Genomic DNA, 23471 nt, shown 5'->3' with positions numbered 1-23471 from the left:
AACTTTTCATTCATTCAATTACAAGAATAAAAAGTATCATTTTTGAAATTTGCAAAGTGTCTGCAGACATCAGCATTTGGCACTTTTGAACTTTCTTTTATCGGAAGGGGTTGGGGGGAGGGGTTGTGATCTAAATGAAGGAATTTTGTTTCGTCAACTTATGCGACAATCTGAGACAGTCCCTATACAGACCCTGAGAAATAGCCTCTGCCTGAAAACTTGGGACAGATTTCTGAGTTGTATCAACAGAATTGAATGGGTCCTGATAGTACAGAACTGTATCCAGTGCTGCAGCTGTGAATTCCTGACTGAAGAAGCATGGATGTGTGCACCATAGTTGCTTGTGGTTCAATACACAGCAAGGGTGCCTGTAAGCATTGGAACGAGAGGAAGTTTAGAAATATAAAATGGCTATGAATATGATACACACATTGCAGATTTCAAATCCAGATGTTCCTTACAAAAAAGGCAGAGTTTATTCAATAGACTGGCATCGATATCCTCTTCATCTCTCAAATCATATCATCTGTGTCAAAATTGATCTTCTGTGCATTGTGGGGTAAGATTTCTGAGGTACCCTTTCTAACTACAGCTGCCATACACTCATTAGCTCAATCAGCATACTCAAAGCAATCTCCGATTAACAGTAGATAGCCAATCACAGCACCGCCACTCTGTACAAATGTACCTCAGCTGTTGTAGGAAATGAAAATTCAGTTTCCGAACCTCCTCTTTTTCTAATGCTTGCAGGGGCCCTTCCCCTCATCCCCCGTCCTATATCTAACCACAAGAGACTGGTGTGTAGAGAGGTGACCAGTAGTCTCGTCAGAGCTTAAGTTCCCAAATTTCAGAGTTAAATATACTTGCCGGAATAACATCGAACATTCTGGTAAAACTCTGTTAACTGTTGTACAATGCAAATTACAGATGAAGGTACTGATACAGGCAGAAATTTCAGACCCTGTCACATCTTTGTGATCACAGTAGTGTGTGCAGTAATGCCCTTGAGCCACTGGATACAGATCTGTACATCAGCCCGTGGCAGCCATGTGACTTCTTTGCTGACACAGACCTGTGCGCACAGGGGTGGACATTTTATTTTGCCGCGTATGGTATCCTGCACTCTACCAATCCCACCTTCTTACAGACCACTGAGAAATCAAGCACACAACACATCTTGGTTTTCCAAGAGCTCAAAGGTTTATTTGTAACGGTTGTTCTAGGAATAAACTGAGTTCATGTATCGTCAGTGTTTATTCATATTTATAGGCGTCAGAAACCTGCCAAGTCCTGGAAGGAAGGGAGGGAGCCAACCTCCCTCCTTCAAATCACCCTCATGTGAATAAAGATGTTTAGCATTTTTTTTAAGTTCAACACATTTACTAGCAAAAATACTTGGTCAAAACTATGCCAAAAGACTGCCTCACGACCTGTTCCAAATTGGTATCTGCCTAAAGCTTATACTCCTGTGTTCAAATACAAAATAGTTGCATTACGCATTCCAAATGTTGTATTTTTTTTTAAAGGTATTTTTCTTTAAATATTTGTTCCCTCTGATAATAAACTGGTGTGATTTTGAAGGTTTTAAGTTAAATTGCGTACCACACTTATTTTATCCTACTATGTACGAAGCAAACGAAACAACCTTGCTTTCTTCTCTGGCTTCCAAGCCATGTAGACGGTATTTGTACAGATCTCCATGAAAAAAAAAATTATTCCAATCACTATATGGACAACTGCGAAGATTTAAAGTCCAACAATACAAATAAAATCAAAATTAATTTTACATCTACCATCATCAGACATGCATGGTTGTATATATATATATACTCTTTCACTGGAGGGATTTTTCCGCATGTAGGGTTTCTGGGTTCACAGTGAAATGTACAACATTCCATATAACTTACAGGAATGCAGCAATGAACAAATATTGTATTGTCCCCTTTAAATACACATTTATTGGCAGCCATAATGTAGTCTAAACTGTGGAAATAGTGTCCTACCATGGAAAGAGAACTAGAAATATGCGTAACAACATGTATAATACATAGGAAATAGCAAAGGGAAATTGTAAAAAAAAAAACAAAGAAAACTTGTGTTCTCTTCTCAATAATAAAAAGGAAAAAATATTCTTAGCTGTTTTTCTACTTTTTGTGTTTAAACTCTCAAATTTTCAAGACATTGTTCCAGCATAATTTTCCGTAGTGTCTTTTGACCACAAATGGCAGATACCATATAATTAATGAGGTCCATGTCATGAGTGATTTTCTGGCAGACATTTTGTCCGGTTTATACATTTTTCGCCGAGTGCACAGGTAGCAAAAGTTTTACTTTCCCAACGATGGGAAGTCATTCTCATCATCCATTTTCGGAGCAGATCCTCCTACTGGAGTCTTGCGCGGGTTTCCTCCAAAACCGCCGCCGCTGCCTCTGCCGGAATTTGAGCCGAAGCCGCCACCACGGCCGCCTCCAGCACCACCAGCTCCACCGCCACTTGGGCCTCCACGTCCTCTGCGGCCGCGTCTTCCGCCCCCGCGTCCAGCTGCGCCGCCACGGCTGGGATTATCGGCAAACTTAATTTCGATGTCAACAGTGTGTTTGGCACTACGCTCGCGGATGTAGCGCTCTTCAGAGACCTGTCAAGATGAAAGAGAGCAGAGTGATAACAATGCATTAGTCTTGGGACTGCATAGCTTGTAGCTGTAGGATATGGACAGGGATGAGGGTGGGTAGGCTAGGATTAGAAATATTAAGTCATTGGTGAGTAGATGGCTGGATTCACAGAGCTCATATAAGCATTATTCTATGACAAATTTTAACTTTCAAAATTGAGAGCTAATTAAGACTGAAGCACTGTTGTTTTCTTTCAATGCAGATTTCTTAAACATTCCTTTACACAAATGACTTTCAGATGCAGGCAGAAACCTGTGGGTTGCTGACCAAGCAACTAAGATACACAATGCAATATTCATCAACAGCACAAAGGAAACTGCCAAGTATGAAATGTCTTATGGTTTGTTGGCCAAGCCCACAAGCTTTGTATTTATTGAGGATATCGTTATTTTTGTTCTATCTGTTCTGCCTGTTGGTAGAGGGCTGCAGGCAGTGTTTGACAAGTTTTATCATAATGTTTGAGAATGTTGAACAATCATAGACTTCTCAAACAATACATCTGATATTTTAAGGCACTCAGTCTTTTAAACCCACTGATAGTAAAACTGGATGTAAGTAAATGTGGAACCATATGGCTTTTGGGCCCTCTTTTCTGATTTTGTTGGAAGTCTGTGAGATAAGAATGTCATATACACAGAATAAAGCTTAAAACTCCATTTGTGATAACAGGAGTCACCACTGAAAGTTCTGAAGACACTATTGTACAAAGTTACATATAAATACATATGGACACACAAGAATACGTGCAGTTTTACCAGAACGTTTCTGCATGCAGTTTTTGTTTGTACAGTACTATGGTTTATCCCAATGCCGTGTTTAGTTAACCAAACGACACAGACTACGCACCCTGGCTTCTTCATTTTCGCGGTCCTTCTTCAAAACGTAGGTCTTCTTCCATTGTCCTTGGTCTTCACCTTCGCCAGCTTTGCGTACATTGAACTGGGCTCCACACTTCTCACGTTCCTTTGACATTAAGGCCTTGTACTCATCCAGCGTCATTTCCTTCACTTCTTCGACGGGTTCCGGTTCTTCAACTTCGGCATTTTCAGCACCCCTGCAAGACAAGCGTACAGGACAAGGCTGATAAATATCATAGGTCCATGCGTGGCAAAGCATTTTGAAAGACAATCAATGGCATGGTTTAAATATCATTATCACCATTGAAAACTAATCATTTTTTTATCTATGCCCAATACCTTAAATAACTTTTGCCTTGTGCCAGGGGGGCAAACTACATATTGAAATGCATTATGGGTAAAAATGTGACTTCTCGTCACAGCAAGAGTTTGAGACAGTAATCTCATAAATACTTTTAACAAAAATGTCATGGCAAAAAGTTTTGTTTGCGAAACAAGCCAAGCTCGTTTATCATTTCATCTTTTTTGGCGTATCTTGCATGAAATTCCTGTATAGCCTAAAACTTTGCTTTTGCTAATGTAATCTTATGTTTTACCTGTAGAAATTGGCCATATTTTCTCGGCTGACTCGCAGCGTGTTTGCAAGGTTATATCTGATTGGTCGATTGTCACTATTCACAGCAACTTAGGGAGTTTATTTGTATTATTTCATTATAACGGTAAGATTCTGCCAACCAATTGGATAACAGCTTCGAAATTGCTGCGAGTCGGCCCTATTTTCTGCCTGAGACTTTTATTACTCACTTAGGTGGCAAAACTGTATTTGTGGAAGCAAGAATTGCAGACTACAATATATTGACATACACGGACCTGACTGATGCTACACAATTTGAGCGTGTTTTACGATAATCAATGCCTGCGAACATTTACGTTTTGAATATGCATGAAATTGGTGAAGATATTACACTGAAGGTGCAAGTTTAGACAAGAGGACACCAATGAAGCAAGCAGTACACCTTGGTACATTCTCAGTCTAGGACTCGCATTTGGGGTTTGATATTTCTCATCTAGAGTTGGATGGGTTCAAGTTTGATTTATAGACAGATTTTACAGTTGCACAGTCCTTGTGTTGTACAGTGTGCACATAAAATTCTATAAATTGGTTCAATAACCTGCCTATGCAGATAAAACACACAGGTCACTGTAAACTTTTCCAATAAAGTGTTGTAATGTTCTGAGAAAATTTGCTTAATGAATTTTTTTGGGGGGTAACAATGTATCAGAGAGTAATCTATGTTTTCAAGCATTATGAGAACCCCTACTAAATTACAGTCCTACAGCTGGCGGACTTTGAATGGCTGCAGCTTGGACCTGCAATGTTTAACCCTCTTTCTCCCAAGTTGTATTTATTTCTGTGGTTTGTCTATGGAGCCTGGTAGAAAGAGGATTAAATCTCATCTACACGCTTGAACTGAAATGTGTAACTGTCTGATAAAATGTACGACTTGTAGTACAAGCAGAGCCGCCACAGGCAAATGGCGGGTATATTATACTTTTTACTTGGTGGAATAATGAAACAGTTTATAGCATAATTTTTGAGTAACAGCTCAGGCCGCAAATAAACTCACTTTGTGTCCTTGCCTTCAATATCTTCGTTCTGGGCGGACCATTCAGCGTCTTCGCTTACGTTTGAGGTATTCATATCCATGCTCGTCACGTCCTTCATTTCGTCTTTCACGTTGCCCCAGTTGTGGGGGCCGGAGCCCTCACGCTTGTCCTGCGGTTTCACTGAGCTAGAAGAAGAACTTTATATCCTCAATCAGAATATCCAGTTTAGTGATTGCGGTGGCAGAGAAGTCAAGTGACAGACATGGTACGAGGAACACACATACACATGGAGGGGGAAAAAAGAGAGAGTCAATGATAAGTAGCATGATTAATACAGTGCAAGGGGGTGATGGGCTAAAGACACTATGTTTTGGTCTACAAATGTGTTTCTATAACTGGATTTGTTACAGATTTACAGCTTGACGAACACATGGCGACAGGACACAAACACAGACAGTGTGACGTAGTTTGTATGGCTCTATTACTAGAACTGAAAATGGCAATACTTCGCACGACCAATTAGCATAATACTATGAGAACTGAAAACGACGATAATTACTACTACTGCGCTAATTATTAGTATAACACTAGAGTTTATCTGCAAATTCTACATACGGTGTTTGACTGTTAAAACTGAAAACGACAAAAATTAGTACTACAGTACTTATTATTAATATAAAATTAGAGTTTATCTGTGAACTATACATGGTGTATATAGTGCGGTTGAATGTATGCATGATGCCATACCCAGTAAAATTAATGTGTACTTTCACATTTTTAACCATTTCATTTGATGCCACACAACAGACGTGCAGTTTCTTTTTATCAGTTTACTTGGTGAAATGCCACATTCTTATTTCAAGTACCTACCTCTTATCGCTGCCACTGTGTCGTTCGTATTCACGTTTCCCTCGGTTGTCGCGGCCACCGTAGAAGCCACCTCTGCCGCGCCCTCTTCCACGGAATCCACGCCCTCGCTCCGGTCTATCTCGTGTATCGCGTTCATTCTTGAAATCCTGTGGGGATGCTACTTGGGGTTCGGCGTCGTCGCGGGGTGGTCTTCGTTCTCGGTTGCGTCTTGAATCGGGCCTCCTGTTCTCGTCAGTGTTATTGACAACATTGCGATTACCTTGTCGCCTGTCCTCACGTTGCTGACGGGGCGGCTTGCTTGACTGCTCTCTTACACTTTCTGCAAAAGAAAAACATTTTGAAATGTTTATAAGTGCAGTTTAAACTGGCTTGTTCTATGTTGTTGTGATGATAAGGGTCATATACCCATGAAGTTCTCTCTGCCGGGAATTTGCAAATGTTGTCAACAGCTATTCCTTTGCATTTTTACTACTTTCTGAAATAGCATCCTTGGTTTGAGGAGTGAAACACGTAGAAATTGATGAAAACTGGCCAGCAGCTATGATTCAGTTCCTTGCTCTCATATTTTGTAACTGGCAGGCTAACATTTTCTTTGAAGCAACAGACACCTTATCACACATACAGAATGTTGAAAAATTGTTGGGAATCCATCCATGCACAGTGGTCCCATGCGCTGGCTTAGTATTTGTGTATTTTCCTATATTTGCTGATTAAAATCCAATTGGAAGAAAACTTCAATTTTGACAGAGGACGCCCTACCAGTTACCTGGACAGACAAGAATAGTGTTTGAAAATCCATTTTTATGCGTGGTCAGAAATCAATATAGGTCATGGATGCATTATTCATGAAGTACTGCATTCATTGTGCATTGAAAAGAAACGTGTGTTGGGCTTTTTTCAACAGTAAAGCTCTCATCTGAAATTGATATGCCAGCATAATTTTGTATCTGTAGTTAAAATCTGCGCAGTTCTCAATGGTGTACACATCTGGAAAATACATAGGAGCATCAGGTTGTTAATGACTAGAACAATTATACAAATTGAAAGGGAAATGCAGCAATAACTGAACTATACTGACACAATCACGTGAAGCATGAGGCCATAAGGTTTTGCTGATCTTTATATTGTTATGACAGCCTGAAAATACCATTTTTAATTAAATCCACACAGATTTCATCATTACACGGCTAATTCATATTCTCTATGTCGAACCTTGCATTGGGAAACCATGTGATTGTGCCGACCCAGATGATGAATGGGTTAAAGTAGCCAATATTGGTACCTGGCAGCTGGCTCAGGTTGCAAGGGCAGTGTCAATGTCAAATGTACACTTTGACCTGAAAGTAAACAATACAACTGCACTCTGGTTACATAACATGCTAATCAGGAAAAGTAGATGTGTTTGTGCAACTGTGAACAGTTATGGCAATCAGGTGTCACTGAGGTTATGATGACATCCTGCAGTTTCAAACAAGACTCAATTATCTCACACAAATCTACCACTGCTACTACACAAATGTCTATTGAAATACACAGAACTACCATTTGTGGGTTCACAATGAACCAATTCAAGTAACACTTGACTGAAAGTAGCATTCTTCTCAAATGCCAAGTTCTAACACGGAACAGAAGGTCCCCGGTGAGGACATGACAGGTTCTTGAACAGAACATGTGCATTTGTGATGTACATAACTGTACTTGATGTACTGTTCGTACTCTTTTGGCTAGATGCCCTGAAATATCTCCACACATAGGTACCACCGTCAGTCTTTCCTAGAATATGTTATGACCACTGTGACTGTGACAGGGCAAATCTGAGAATAAAAGGTGCCCTTGTTGCTAATACAGCACACAAGATAGACATTCCAGATCAGGTGAATGCAACAGCTGCAGCTTTGATAAATAATAGATTTGAGTAACAGTATAGAAATGTATTTCCCATTTTATGTACCTGTACAACGATTTAGTAATTTAACACAATTCAAATGTCACAGGTTCAGAAAGAATGTATCCTGTACTATAGGGTACCTTTCACTTTAAACACGTAATTAAACTAAATAATATGCAATCTATTGTTCTTATGACACTGACGCAGATAAACCATTGGCAACAGGTCAAAATCGGCCACTAAACTGTGTCTGTGAATGGCAAAAATATTTCAAATGAGTACCAAAGCTACTTTGCCCACTTCTGGTATTTTGACGTCTCTTGCAAAGGATTATCTAGGCCCCAATAAAGGACTGATGTTTCTCTGTTCCTGGATCATTTGTAATACAGATTAGAGCGCTTGTATGGCTTCTCACATTATCAATATGAACTTTACGGAAATTCTGAGCGCTGTACGCTTTTGTGTAAACTAAGTAGGATACAAATTTCTGCACAGCAGGTGTAAGAACGATTGCTGTCTCATGAAAGCAATGGAAAGACATCGATCTAAGGTCAGACCAGGCATTTTCAAATTTACTTGTGCGGGAGTAGAAGTGTGTGCACTCAACTGTGACTTCTCTCTGTGTATTCACACCTTGGCTGGCACAAAACCCCTCCAAAGAATGGAAGTGAGCACGTCTTTTATCTGTTGGCCTAAGGAAACTTTACTGGCTTTACTACAAGCTAAAACACCATGATTTAGGTTCATGCAACCCACAGAATCCATGAATTTTCACAGCAAATGAACAGATATGATCACAACATGGCTACAACAGTTTGCGGTAGATGATTACAAATGTTTTGAGAATTACTGTGACATTCCTTATGTTCACAAACATGACTGCTTCATACACCAGGGGGTGGAAATTAATATGACTGTGAGTTAAAAATTACTGGTTATTAATCGCAAGAAAAGTCCTGGCATGAGTTGGACATACTTTCAATAATAAGATTCTTGGCTCTGTTTGTGTAATATGATTTTTGTGCTTATTTAGGTAAAGTGACTGGGAATATGAGAGGACAGGCTGCTACATCACCATATGTAAACTGCTTACATGTGCCCTAAGCTTTCTGGATTGTTACAACGCAGCATCACTGTGATTTCCTAGAATGAAAAAGCTGCCAAGAGTAAGTGGTGTATGATATCCTTGCTCTTTTATTGGCACCTGTCTAGGGTACTAGCTGTGAATACGCCGGCGTATTCACAGCTATCTGGGGTACATACTCTCTCGTTAGTTTAAATTATTTTAAACCTACAACAAGCCATTTCACTTCCCAATAAAGGGCTAATGTCACCAAAGAGACAATATTTAGATATGCAATCTCAAAAACAGTGCCAATGTCATTGATGCACCTAAGTATTCATCAAGGTTAAGCAAACGACAATTTTCCTCCTAAATTTCGGGCAAACTCCAAGGTCAGGAGACCGGACATCTCAACTATCTGGACAAGACTCATATTCCAAAGTTTTTTTTCCGGAATGCTAAACTGCAGTTATTGTTGGTGGATGCATTTAAAAACCAGACCCCTACGAGATGGATCATTTTAAAAAAGCGGTGCAACTGGTTAGGTTCAACTCCACTTTGAATCGATCGAAAAGAATGTGAAGGCGTGCTTTGGGTCATCGCCAATGGAAAACGTGTGTAGTTAATGAATGAACGTAGATGACCTAGGACGGGTGACGGCGGGTATCATTCGCCATCAGCCTCGCCAACACAAGTGCTAGCAACATATAAAAATGTTTCAAGTTGGACAATGTGTGTGTTGCCTGGTTATTGATATATTTCTAAACCACTGAATTCACAACAAATGCGATGTACAATGTCACGAAAAATGACAGGCCACACTGACTACGTCATGACGAGGGACCACATGCTTCTCGGCAGTGTGTGCATGTTATGATGGCCTTTGCAGGATTTCAAAGGTTTGAAAAGTTGAAATTAAACGCTAATGCATAAATTACCATCTTTCTTGGCGTTTGCAGTCTGCAGAGGCTCCTTTTTGTTGATCATTTGTTGTTGATTCTGTTTCTGTTTCGCATCACCCTTCGCTTTCTTATCTTGCTTCTTTGATGGTTTCTCGTCTTTTTTCTGCTCCTCTAAATTGAGGATATCATCGGGATCTCCATCCTCATCAAGAAACACTTGATACCTGTTCGTCACTCCTATTCCATAGGAGACTTCCATTCTGTTGCAATCCTTCTATGAGCGAAGGATGGTTCGGATTTAAACACGATGCGCGTTGAAGTCAGTGCTACCTGGAATCCAATATGGCTGGTTTGACGATGGAATGTAATTTGCAATGGAGGTTACCGTGTGAGGGCGCTGTCTGATACAACAGATGGCTTCGTTGTTATACATTGCGCACTAATTAATTTTGTAGCAATTTTTAATAGAAGTGCCCAGTTTTGATATTAAAACGTTAAAATTTATTATCTTATAGGCAAGCTCATAAAAAGCATTCAGTGAAAGTGACAAGAATTAAAAAAAAACATCAAAGTAATCAACAACAAAAAACTTGATGGTCACCGGAAAATGTGAAAGAGAAATTGCGAATATTGTACATACGGGTTAGTATAATCCTGAATTAAAATTAAATTGAATTGAAAGTAATGTACAGCAAATTGAAGGTGAAACTTATAGTGGGCCTATTACTAGTCACACCATACCGCCACTGTTTGGAAATTGAATTGGAATGCATGTCATTTCAAAACAGTGACTGTATGATGTGACTATTAATAGGCCTACCAATGTACAAGCCTCACCTTTAATACGTCATAAATTAATGTCATTTGAATTCACAGAAGCAGGGATTTGTGTCTTACTGTTATGTTGTTGTTTTTGTGGTTTTTTATTTGCTAGTCAACTTTGTTTCTCGCCATTGTTCAGTTAAGTTTTTTGTTTTGTTTATTAATTAAGTTTCAATTATATTATCCATTTTTCTTCTGAAAGCGAAACCACTCAGCTGATAAAAGCAATTTCCATGGCGAGGCTGATCCAGCCTCCGCTTTCTTGGCTCCTTGGCTTGGTGAGCATCTCGAGATTGAATTATTGGCCAGAATTTGGTAATCAACTTAAATCAAAACTGTTGGCATAAAATTCGAAGCCCAAACTAAAAAAGAACTATTATAATGTATCGACAAAAATATTTCCAATTAAAGGTACATGTACGATCGGATACGTTACACGATGGATCGTCAAATAATTCATCAGTGTGTACACTACTCAGATTTGAATAAATCTTTCCGCGGCGCGTATACGTCCGTACCTTACCATGGTCGTACACACGTACATATATCTGTTCGCACTCACAATACATACATACATACATACATACATACATACATACATACATACATACATACATACATACATACATACATACATACATACATACATGAACATTAACAAACATGAACCGACCATTTATATTTGAGCGTTTGAAACATATCCGAGGTTTTATATAAATTGAGCAGTTCCACAATACCCAGGATATCGCTTACATTACGTGCCTTTTATCTAATAGATTTTGATTGATTATTCTACACGTACAAGTCTGTGCGTACATCGGATATGTATGTATGTATGTATGTATGTATGTATGTATGTATGTATGTATGTATGTATGTATGTATGTATGTATGTATGTATGTGTGTGTGTGTGTGTGTGTGTGTGTGTGTGTATGTATGTATGTATGTATGTATGTATGTATGTATGTATGTATGTATGTATGTATGTATGTTGTGTGTGTGTGTGTTGTGTGTGTGTGTATGTATGTATGTATGTATGTATGTATGTATGTATGTATGTATGTATGTATGTATGTATGTATGTATGTATGTATGTATGTATGTATGTATGTATGTATGTATGTATGTATGTATGTATGTATGTATAGTGAGCCATTGTGCGTGCGAACGAATCATCGAGGTTAACGAAAGTTCCTTCGTAATTACATTTTTTCAGTTCAACTTGGAAAATTCGGGCGCTTTTCGCCAGTTTTGTAGGCTAATAGAAATAATAACGGTGATGATGATGCGACGACAATGATGATAATCATTGTCATCGTCATCATCATCATCATCATCATCATCATTACTATAATCTGTCATTAACTTTACAGATTAAACGAATCCACAGGCGCGAGCATTGCCGAAAAAAAATTTCATACATATAATGCAAGATAAATTTTTAACTGGAAATAAGACTATACAACCCTAACGAACGTCAATGGCGCAATCGTAACGGCTATACCAAGAAATATTAGTCCTGCCTTCGAGGATGCATAGCGCCTCACGAAGGTAGGAGATATAGGTGACAGGATTGTGTTTGCTCTGTTTCCTGTAAATATCTGGCATGGCATGTAACAGTGACTGAATGGTGTGTACAATCGTTTCGCCTTTCATTTTCTTGCTACATGTTGTGTTGTGTTAGCCTAACGTGGCAAAAACCCATTAGGCCTAATGCAAATACGAAATGCGCAAAATCCCAGTCCCCCATGGGCTTCCCTTTGTCGCAGACAAGAATTTTCGAGTTCTTGAATGAAAATCAGGGCCAGAGTTTACGCATGCCTAAGCTTACGTCCCGATTGAAGTTATCCAACACAAACGTTTAATTTCTATCCATGTGTGATGATAAAACCTATGATTGTTAACAAAGTAACATATTAATAAAACAATTGACCATTGTTGCAAGGAAGTTTATGACAATTACCATTCAGAAACACCGTGTATAACATTGGCGAAACGATTGTTAGAAAGATATAGTTGTGAGTACGAGGGCTCTTCTGATATATAAAGTCCAACCCAACGATAAAATGTCGAGGCCGCAGGCCGAGACATTTTATCGTAGGGTTGGACTTTATATACCAGAAGAGCCCGAGTACGAGGGTTTTATCCAACTTAAAAACTATCGCCCCTAACTGATATATTTTCGTTTTCAATGTGTTTACGTCAACTGTCCCCTTTGTCAATGTAACATGTTTAGGATATGAATTAAAACTTTTATTTGTGAAATAGCCTTCCAATGTAATGGAACATCCTATAAATGCCCTAGGGCACTTTATATAAATGCCCTGGGGCACAGCAGATTTTGTGTTGCAGCTGGTTTCCGCTGTGTTACCAAATTTGAATATTAAAACGTACCAGATGTCTACAGAATATGACATGTTCACTTTTGATTGGACAGAACTTTACTACGGCGCTGTCATTCTTTTCTCGAATTTGGTGACCAAGGCTTTACGAGTAAATAAAACACCCTGAATTGAGCACTCTGATTGGTCAATCAACAGTAGATAGTTTTTAAGACCAAGTAAAAAAATCATGTTTCCAGTAACATGCCTCCGAATATTAGAGTAGATAGTCTAAGAGAATTATCTTTTATTTTTGATTGTCAGAGACCCATAAAATACGGTAAAATTTAGCGAATTTGCTCGAATTTTTTTGAAAATGTTCTCCCAAAATGTCAAGGGTCGGCCGGGTTACGGAAACACACATTTTTCATTTTGCCTGAGCTCACAGAATTAATAATCAAACAACGGCTATTTTGGTAATCATCGACATGAGCGAGCTTCAAGTTGAAAAAACTTGAATTCTCTCCTCCCCTCCCTCCCCCTCTCTCTCGGCTCTCTCTCTCTCCCTCCCTCCCTCCCCACCCCCCTCTCTCTCTCTCTGTTTGTTCCTCTCTTGTCCCCTTCCACAATGCAACCCAACCACTATCCAACGTCATGAAGGGCCATACGCCATTTTCTGTTTTATTTGCTTTATAATTGACCCTACTATTTCTCAGATAAGTAATTTTGAAGCAGCAAATTCGCTCGCGAAAAATAAGCTTTACGATGTTAATATGCTACATTATTTTTCTCTAATAGTAAGCATTCAGAAATCATGATCACTGTAAAGACGCATTTGAAATCAAATTATTGAAGTTTCCATGAAACAAAAGACGCCCAAAATCTGAATACGTACAAGTAAGTCAGTTTGTAAATTGTACGCCAATACTATAAATTGTCTGGTAATTAGTACTCGGGATGGTCCCCTTAGCCTATTTTGCTGGTACAGGTAGATTTATTGGGCCTGAACACGTTTGATCTTCGAAGATCAAAATTTTTCATCTTGATAACAATTGATTTATTTTGGACAAAATGTCCCTGATATTTTATCCTCCACTTCACTTTACCAATGATACAGCAAAGTGTGGGAATTCGTCGCAGTGTTCACGGTGGAAAGCCTATGTGACCAAGTTTTTCCCCGTGGTTTTGTGGTGATGGAAAATTTGGAAGGACCGATTTCCTTCCTTTGTTGTTACATGTGCAAATTGGTTTGTCTTCAATTTAGGCGCGCTTTTTCAGGCTTTTGTTTATTATAGCGGCGGGTGATGTCGCGCGCGTGCGTGCCTCTGTCGTCAGTGCGCTTCACATAAATTAACAGTATTGATATTCAAATACGCTCAAGTGGGAATCTGTCATCATCATGCATAGCGGAGATTTGCGCACTGATTTCCCGTGGTACGGTATATTCAGGGCAGTAACATTCCAAATAAGGTAATGGCGCGCTCCTGCGAGCCGTCAGAAACGTGACTGGACATGCATTTTGTAAGTGCATTTTCGAATTTGCCCGTTCGACGTCGAGTCAAACCACCGTGGAGGGACCGTGGTCAAACAAAACCTTGAATCTGCTGCAACTGGAGTGTCGACTCGTTTTGCACATAGGTTTGTAGTGTATCTGGCGACCTCTCGTGCAACTTAATACTACGAACATGGATCCATTTTTAGCTCCATGCTGCGAACTAGCTGCAGAGTAAACAAACAATGGACTGCGCTGTTAATGTTGCAATGTCGGACAGTGCACTCGTTTTTCCTGGCTAGTAACGCAACGTGACCTGAGACTACACGACCCCACAGCAGGGACATCTCTCACCAGATCTGTGGTACCGGGGTGCACGGGTGTACGTACCACCGCTGGAAAAAGACTGTGTACAGCTTATGTTCCTGTAGAGACTGACAAACTCGATTACTAGTAAAATATATCTGCTGTGACGAAAGGATAAATGAAAACTACGCAACATTTTTAAAGGGTTGAATAGCACGCACTCATGGAGTAAATCACCTGCATGTAATGCGTCTTTTATGATGTAAATTAAGTTAAAAATTACCATAGTTTAGCATAATTTATGCAATTTTTGGTTCCATGATGCATTGCGAATTAGGCGGGAAATAAAAATTCGTTTCTTTGGCGGGTAGATTGCACTCTCCACCTATCAACAACATGGCTAACAACATAGACATCACGGCAACGATGATTTCTCCACAAAAGAGTATCCCAGACATGTCAAAAAGAACTCCAATCAAGTCAGTGAAGTTCGAAGGACTCGCGACGAGCCCGGGATTGAGTGATTTCGCCATATATCCCTGGCGATGGGCAGAAAGTGCACAACAAATTCAGCTGAGTCCATCTTCGACATGTAGTTCGCCGGGGTTGGACAAAGACGGCTTACGACGCGGACGGCCCCGAGCCGATGTTCTCGCCAACTTAATGCAGGAAGGAGCATCGTCTTGTAGTTCGATCCGGTGCAACATCTGTCATCGGGTATTCCCTCGTGAAAAATCCTTGCAAGCCCACATGAGGACGCATACAGGTAAATGTTACGTGATTTATCTAGCCGAATCCAGAGTTAAAAGGCCAACTTTAGTCGCCAAACCTTCCAATGAACAACTGCTTGAGCAACCGCTTCTCTGACGTTTTGTCACCACAGCGAGCAGTTATGATTGGTGTAAGGGCAAAGATGTATGTGCTCTTCATCATATAAGATACTGTTCATGGAAATTCATTGAATTTAAATTTTGTCATTTCCGGTATTAAACTGACCTTCATCATAGTTTTACCGATACTTGTTTTATCGCCACGCTGAAGCTAGACTGCTAGGCCTGCCTATTTTGTAGCAATCTTTGACCAGTGCATTTTCATTGCGTATTGACGCACTGAAATGGAAAAGAAGAATCGAAAAGCTTCTTGTATTATCTGTTCTCCAAGAATCGCATGAATATTTTTCCCATATGCCCCGATAAGTGATCCAAGAATGTTGTGTATGCACCTCTCTCAGCTCGCAGTCGATCAGCAGCTGCATTCTCTGACGTGACCTGTTCTGTCACCGCGACCTGGCAGCTCATAGTAAATACTTAAAAAGATTCAAGAATATGAAATTTCCCCCCAATTTCACAGCGATTCCTTGAACGAAAACGCATGCGATTTGAAATTTTTGTCGATTTGTCATGTTTTTAAAGGTCTACGAGTATTGTTGTCGTTTTCAGCTTTAAAAGGCGGGAAGACATAGTTGACGTTATTACGTACGGACGCTGTGTGAGTGACAATAGGCAGCACAAAGAAACATTCACACCTGGACAGTCATAGCCATGTTTATATTCTGACTCAACCTGCCGCTGATTCATACTGCCCGCGTTCTCTTCTTGCATCTTAAAATTCTCGTATGACCTTGTTGAACAGGTGGATATATTAGGGCCCTGTCTATTTCACTCGAAATTTTTGTCTGTGGGACTCACAAAAAAACCCTACTGGCTTAAGGTTAATTACATCATCACATGACACATGATAAACAGTGATTTGTTTTCAAATTTTTTGATGAAAAATGTAAAATATGTTCTGATGGCATTGGACTGATAGCAAAACTACAATTTTTATTTAATTTGAAAATTCAAATGTTTTGAAATGTATTTTTAAGTTTAATGTGTATTGATTGAAACTTATGTTCATCTACAGGTGAACGACCATATGTATGTGATTATCCCAACTGTGGCAAGGCGTTTGTTCAAAGCGGTCAGCTGAAAACGCATCAGAGACTTCACACAGGAGAGAAGCCTTTCGTTTGCTCTATTCAAGGTAAATATAAGACGTTTTGCATCCAGTCCATTTTATTTCAACAATATTAGAAATCACTGGGAAAATAATCATGCTTTCATAAATTATATTGAATATGGCTTAGTTGACTGACATAGATTGTGCAATTCCTAGATTTTCTAGAACCTGTTTGAATAGGCTGGCTTGCGTTGCAAAGAGCGTATGATTCATACCAATGGGGGAATAGTGACTTATGTTGAGCATGTGGACTGGCTATGCTGTCTCACAGAGCGCTGTCAGGGGACCACGTGCAGAAAGCTGAAATAATTGCACTGGAAATCACCCCAGTCATTTAAATAAATGTATTGTGTCAGACATTGTTGGTGAGCAGATTTGTGTTTCATGGCAGTTTCGACTGTTAACTGTCTGAGTCAGAGTTTGAACTATTGTATCTGACTCATAATATACTCCTGTACACAACCTGGCCAAGATGACTCTCAAAATCGCCACCTTGAATTGTGATTCAGTCATTCACTTAGCATGTCTGAACAGGTACTCTGCCCTTGTGTGTTTTACGGTGGCTTTTAAAAAATTGTGGTTTTGGGGTCAAAGGCATGTTTACCACTCTATTGTTGTCTACCTATCTTGATTTTTGAAATCCCCTCCCCAGCATTGTTTAGACTTGTTTTGACAGTTGCTATGATACACAAATAATTTTGATAGTTGCTCAAAAAAATCAAGCAAAATACAAAGTCTGTTATCAATCCACCCCAACTCTGCCACTTTGAAATAGTGGCGACCATGATACCCCTGTGAATAATTTACCAAAGGGATAACAGCCGCCAACAAAGGGCCTTTTGTTGGTTTTTCACCATGGAGGGAAATTCAAATAAAGGTAGTAGCATTGAAGCTCATTGAAAAGGGCCCCTGACATGCATGGACCCATGACTCATACTATTGTTCTGCACAAAGGTACAAATCACAGACATTCACACTGATCCAGGCTGTGTTTAGCTTGCTCAACCCACTCTGCTTGCTCTGGCAAACGTGTTCAGACTTGTGCGCGCAAGCTATCTAGTCTTGTCATAAAATTGGTGTTTTCCTTTTGTAAGATGGGAAATTCAAACTACAAGTGCAGACAACTGCTGCTGTAAAATATTTTTTGTTGTAAAAGCAATGTTTTGCTCGCCAAGGAAACACATGCCGCTTGGTTGGTATGCAGCACAAACGTTCACTGTGTTCAACAGTAATCCACCATACCACTGTACGACGCAAACAATAACATCTCTGTGACAATTGAAATTAGTGTCTATGGTTCAATGTACATTGGAATCACTCGGCAAACCTTGCTCCAGGGTCTGTGTCACAATGCTGTTTCAATGCTATTACTCTGTTACATAATGATTCAAGCAAAAGCAACATATTCAATAATATTACAGTGGCACTAAAGATAAAGAACCTTGTGTTTTCCTTGCAGTGTGTTGAATTATTTGCCTGCACAAGCCATTTCTCATTAGGTCAACACTAAATGACAACTTTTACTGATTTGCCTTTTTTTTAAACAGACCACCAGCACCCAATCTCTTTAACCTCTTGCATGCCAAATTCAACTTTTGTTGCCTTTATGACATAGCCAGCAACTTTTTTTCAGCTCTACACAAGTTTCTTTCTGATTTTTCCCAAAATTTTGGTCAAAAATTGCAGCCATTGAAATGCTATGTCCATGTGGTCCAAAATTATCAAAAAATTACAAAAAAATTCATAAAAGTTGGTAAAATGTTACACTGAAATTTTGGGGGGAAAAAAATTACAGCTCTCAAAGGGTTAATTACTACTAGCCTATTCACAATTCCAAAAGATGAAGTCACTATTTGGAATCAGCTCGTCTGAAAGTAATTTACTAATTCATAATGAGGCATCCATATGAACATCTCTCCATCATGTTTCACCCAATGACTCACTCTGTGCTTCTCATCCCATCCCTTCAGGTTGTGAAAGCAGATTCACACACGCCAACAGACACTGCCCAGATCACCCGTTTGCAAGACTCAAGAGAGAGTTCACCGAACCGAGTGTGTCGTCCAGTTTTGGCAAGAATGAAAATGAAAATAAAGACGTTAATGAGTGGCTTATGAGGTAGGTAGATGAGTACAGATCACATGAATCATGGGTCCTGATCAGTCAATCCACTGAGTAAATTGAAAATTTACTTTATCCTAATATATTTATTGTTGTCTTTTAGAGTGTCTCCTCCTTGCATTATCTTCTCAATGGCTACATACTGTTAACTTCAAAAGATTCCATCAAAAGCTGATTTCCTTTCAAAAAATAATTTTGTTGGAATTTTGAAACATTTTTTTTTTCAATCTGAACCAATGCAACTGTATGACAGAATATTTGTTCCTTGGTTCAATGCATCAGATTCTGTTGATTAAGAGGGGAAATTAAGTACAAGAGGGGGAATTCGAAATTTTGATAACTCCGTTTTGCCTTTACTGTTTCTAATGATATTCATTACTTAGAAGTAGAAAATGAGGATTTGGTTGTACCAACTTGTTGTATACATTGTGTGAAATTCTTGTTGACAAATGGGCCTTCCACAAAAAGTAATTCAGCATACTGGTTACAGCAGGTCAAAAAAGATGCAAGGTCAAAAAAGATGCAAAAATTTTACACATTGGCGCGCTGCATTGAACAAATCTAATGTTGTCCACTTTTGTGTAATGTGACTTTATTGCGTACAGTCACAAGCCTTTCATGAGAATGACTATCATGCATGCCCTTTGACCAGGTAAGATCTGAAATTGGAAACTACTTTATTGAACTCTCTTTATCATTTCATTTCAGTGTAAATTTAAAAATTGAGAAAAGTTAAGCAGCTTACAGCTTTATTATCATTTGTCAAAGGTATACTAAGAATACTTCATGACTAGAGTGAACATAACTATCAATATTTTTCGAGATGAATCAACTTCTGTTGTTTCTGCTTCAGGTACACGGAAGCCCAGAAGGAGAGAGCACCGGCGGTGCAGAAACAAAAACAGATCAAGAGAAAACTGGAAAAGGAAGAACAGCAGGAGAGTTTGACAGAACGAAAGAAGGCTCGTCAGGCAGCCAAGCGACGACTACACGAGCAGCGAGAGAAATGGTATGGCGCCCTCGCGCTCATTCAACTGTCAACAGCAAGCCCTTAGCCTATTTATAAGCATTTCTATCCACTTTTTGTTTTAATTTTGTTTTGCTTTTGTACATATTTTTCCCCCTTTGGCTCTCTAAATTATGCAATTTAAAATTATGAAGAATGGCATTGAAAATGTGCTTAATTTAAATAAGAAAAAACAGAAAAGTGTACTTTTTATACTTAAAAATTTTTATGAGTTTCTGAGGAAGCGCAGAAACTTTACAATCTTAATAAAACATGGTTGACTAAAGCTGTATTTTACTTATATTTGCAGCTTTTAATATATATTTATGCTGTTTTAAGAAAGAATTATATCCACACTGCCTACACTGCGATTTTCCTATTCAATATGGCATTTGCAGGGTTTTTGAACTGTTTGATGTTCTTGAGAATTCTTATCCCTATTGAAATGTCCACAGTTAGATTATTTTACATTTTGCTTTTTGAAAAAATTGTAAATCCATTACAAAATTTGTGAAAGTGTATTTTTGTTGAGTTGTTACTTGTGTTCAAAACATTTACCCATTGTCTTGTTTTTTTTCTGCATTTGTCAAAGTTTTGATTCTAAACTTAGTGTCATTTGTTGCCTTGCTGCTTAAGAGTTTAATGCCGCTAATGGTGTGAGCTTTAAAATTCCATTTTTTCAAAACTAATGCTTGTCACTCAAAAGTTGCCCCACAAAAAGTTTGTGTATTTAGGGTTTTTTGTCTTTATTTTGTAAACTGTTAGAAGTAGAAAGTCTTGATATAACTTGTATAGAACCGAAGCTTACAGAAGAAAACTATTTTCAACTTACTAAATGTAGATGTCCTCTACATAAACGTACCAATCATTCATATCCAGGTTTGATCCTTTTAAAAATGATTTTCACAAGTGTACAAGTGTTGTCCCGATTTTCACCTTGAACCAATTCTCAGATAAGTTTACAAGCTTGATTGGTGGAAATATCATTTTACAAGCATCTTTTTTCCCCATAAACAAATAGAGACACAGGGTTAAAATGTGTTTCTTTTGATTCTTCATTTTTGGCACTTTTCATGAACCTGGTATTATTCAGTATAATGTAATGTACCACTTGCCTAGGTAAGGGATTTTCATCACCCCTTCCCCCCCTAAAAATAGAAATCAGCCACAGGGCTGTTTGATAAATCAATCCTTGTCCAGTATTGGACATCTAACATGGATTTACACCAGCAGAAGCATGGAGTTTGCATTTTTTTGGGAGCTTGATTGTCACTGCCAAGGCAATTTTACATAGAACAAATTTCAGTAAATGGACAGTTATAACAGTTCATTTGAAGAAGGTGAACATGCTTCTGTTATTGAGACAGGGTTTCTTGATTTATTGTCGTTAACAAGTACAAAGTTTAAAGTCAAACCTTTCTGTCTCATGACGGCATGGATGTGCAAACTTTTCAGATTCACATCTGACCATTCTGTTTTATTCATATCATGCTAACCAACACTGCCTTGCAAACTCCATTGCCAGTTTGAATTTGGAAAAAAATATATTATATATTAATATACATATACATCTATTTTGACGTTACTCAGCCATAAATTATACAGAACTTTGTTTTTACTGAGTTATTGCACTCTCGTGATCTCTCAGAAGAAAAAAGTTTTTCTTGATAAAACTCATCTTGTGTTTCACTCCAGGCACTTGTTATAACTAGAGCTTTATGACTAGTGTCTTAATTATTTTGGATGTCACTTTCACCCTCGTATCGTAGCATACTAGCTTAGTCGATGGTTGTAAATATTATACATGTAGTCACTTTTATAAAGAATTATGCCTTTTTTTGTTTTGTCCCAAGGACATGATATATGCACTACTTATTTCACTGTCGTGTGTCTAGTCATTAGGACTATATACCACATATTCACTACAAGATATAGGGGTGGGCCAGGGTAGAATGTAGATCTGAGTATGTAATACTTGACAGGACTGTAGCCATGATCAGAGGTCAGCATTTTTTATATGAGCATCAGCACATTTGCAAGTTGCTTCTTTGGAAGGAGTTGCACTTAGATATTGAACTTGAACTGCCAGCGCACTGAAAATGGAATGTGTTTTTGGTGTGAGAAATAAAACATGAAAGAACAGCAGAAATATGTTGAGGTCCTGGTTATCATTTGTGTAATGCAGTAATGGAGTGTTTTTTAGTATGTTTGTTGCTAGCGGTTATGTTTTTGTGAGTTACTGATGAAGGAAGGGAAAGGGGGACAAATTTGTTCAAATTTAGCTTTGCAGTTTTGGATGAAGAGTTCATTGCTCCTTGGATTGGAAAGTGATATAGTGCAAACCTGAAATGATATGTAGAATCACAGTCCCTCAACTTGGAGGGACTGATAGACTTTTTACATTATTTTGCAGTAGCAAAATAATCGCCAACCCCGTCATCTATAATCTTGATTGTATTTTCTTTGTACAAGCTAGCAGTTCAAGCTTTACATAGGAATGCCATGTCACAATTAACTTAGTACGTTGGAGTATGACAGCGCCCCCACGCGGTAACTGTAAACTTCAGGGTCAAATATGATAGAAAGTAACGCAGATCAAGTGCGGGTTGTTTGCAAGTATTAAAGCTGCACTCACATAGCTCACGGCTTTCCTCAATAGATGTCAGTGAAATACGGAAAGGCACCAGTACAATGGCTTTCCCTGTCATTTTAAAGGGCCGCAGCTGTCACTTTAACATTTTGGTTTGTATGTAAACTAAGTTTTTGTTCTACTCAAAATGTGTTTGAACAACAACTATTCAGCTTGTCAACACAGCATCAATATATTTCAAATGCACTGCTATTGTTGGCACTTCAATTCTTGTCAAGAATTCGCTTGTCAACAACAACAATGAAGTTTACACATGTACTGGCTGGGTACAGTGTACAGTGGCTTGGTTCACAAGCTCAACACTGTGTATCTGAACATTCATTGGTTGGAAGAGCAAGAAGTTTTGGTCCCATCAATAAAAGTAAATAGTTGTGCTTCCCTCTGGTTGTGTGGGACCGATGAGCCTGAATTTTGTTTGAACAAAGGTGTATCATTCAATTATGTTGAGGGCGTGCTTTCGCCAGATGAAATTCCTAACACAGCTCTGAAAATGACCTATGCGGGGCACAAACTCTACAATTTACGTTAAATCGGGGAACAAAATTCTGCACATTTTCCCAAAAATGCTGACATGCAAATTTTGAATTAGAGAAACAAATTACCGGACATTAACCGACATTTGAAATTCCAAATGGCCGCCATCAATCCACTTTCAAAAGACCGCTACGATGAAAACTTTACTTACGATTGGGTTCAACAAGTAGGGAAAAAATTAGAGTCCGAATATCTGTCCCCGAGGCGCACTCTACTTTCAATCACTATAGAGAAAAATGTTTTTTTTTCTAACTGAACAACTGTAGGCAGATCACTTCCAAGATGACAATTCCAACCGTACGACGTACAGTCTGTTCGGACGTTAGAGGCCGAGAGTCAGTCCTCTCTCTCTCTCT

At 38.8% G+C, this 23471-nt stretch overlaps 2 protein-coding genes across 3 annotated transcripts; one reads left to right on the top strand and one right to left on the bottom strand.

Annotated features, from left to right (window-relative positions):
* Positions 1-1177: 1177 nt before the first annotated feature.
* On the bottom strand, positions 1178-10235 carry LOC139139051 (SERPINE1 mRNA-binding protein 1-like). Of its 2 annotated transcripts, none has more exons than XM_070707755.1 (5): positions 9898-10235; positions 6009-6327; positions 5159-5335; positions 3520-3727; positions 1178-2636 (listed from the first exon to the last, which is right to left on the bottom strand). In XM_070707755.1, exons 1-5 carry the CDS (start codon positions 10118-10120, stop codon positions 2328-2330), a joined length of 1236 nt encoding a protein of 411 aa, XP_070563856.1. In that variant the 5' UTR covers positions 10121-10235; the 3' UTR covers positions 1178-2327. The 2 variants fall into 2 exon arrangements, with proteins under 2 accessions (XP_070563856.1, XP_070563857.1); XM_070707756.1 differs by having other exon boundaries at positions 5159-5323.
* Positions 10236-14362: 4127 nt separating this feature from the next.
* Positions 14363-22082, top strand: LOC139139049 (zinc finger protein 367-like). Its single transcript, XM_070707753.1, has 4 exons — positions 14363-15569; positions 16709-16828; positions 18775-18922; positions 19779-22082. The coding sequence occupies exons 1-4, from the start codon at positions 15200-15202 to the stop codon at positions 19978-19980; spliced, it is 840 nt and encodes a 279-aa protein (XP_070563854.1). The 5' UTR covers positions 14363-15199; the 3' UTR covers positions 19981-22082.
* The last annotated feature ends 1389 nt before the right edge of the window (positions 22083-23471 follow it).

The sequence above is a fragment of the Ptychodera flava genome, chromosome 8 (assembly GCF_041260155.1).
Source record: "Ptychodera flava strain L36383 chromosome 8, AS_Pfla_20210202, whole genome shotgun sequence".
Lineage (NCBI taxonomy): Eukaryota > Metazoa > Hemichordata > Enteropneusta > Ptychoderidae > Ptychodera > Ptychodera flava.
This window is presented reverse-complemented; position numbering and strand designations above follow the sequence as displayed.

Coding starts and splice junctions, on each gene's coding strand:
- LOC139139049 (XM_070707753.1), top strand. CDS start 15,200: ATGGCTAACAACATAGACATCACGGCAACGATGATTTCTCCACAAAAG. Junction 15,570..16,708: donor CCACATGAGGACGCATACAG/GTAAATGTTACG, acceptor GTTCATCTACAG/GTGAACGACCATATGTATGT. Junction 16,829..18,774: donor TTTCGTTTGCTCTATTCAAG/GTAAATATAAGA, acceptor CCATCCCTTCAG/GTTGTGAAAGCAGATTCACA.
- LOC139139051 (XM_070707755.1), bottom strand. CDS start 10,120: ATGGAAGTCTCCTATGGAATAGGAGTGACGAACAGGTATCAAGTGTTT. Junction 5,336..6,008: donor CACAGTGGCAGCGATAAGAG/GTAGGTACTTGA, acceptor GAGGATATAAAG/TTCTTCTTCTAGCTCAGTGA. Junction 2,637..3,519: donor GCGAAAATGAAGAAGCCAGG/GTGCGTAGTCTG, acceptor TCATCTTGACAG/GTCTCTGAAGAGCGCTACAT.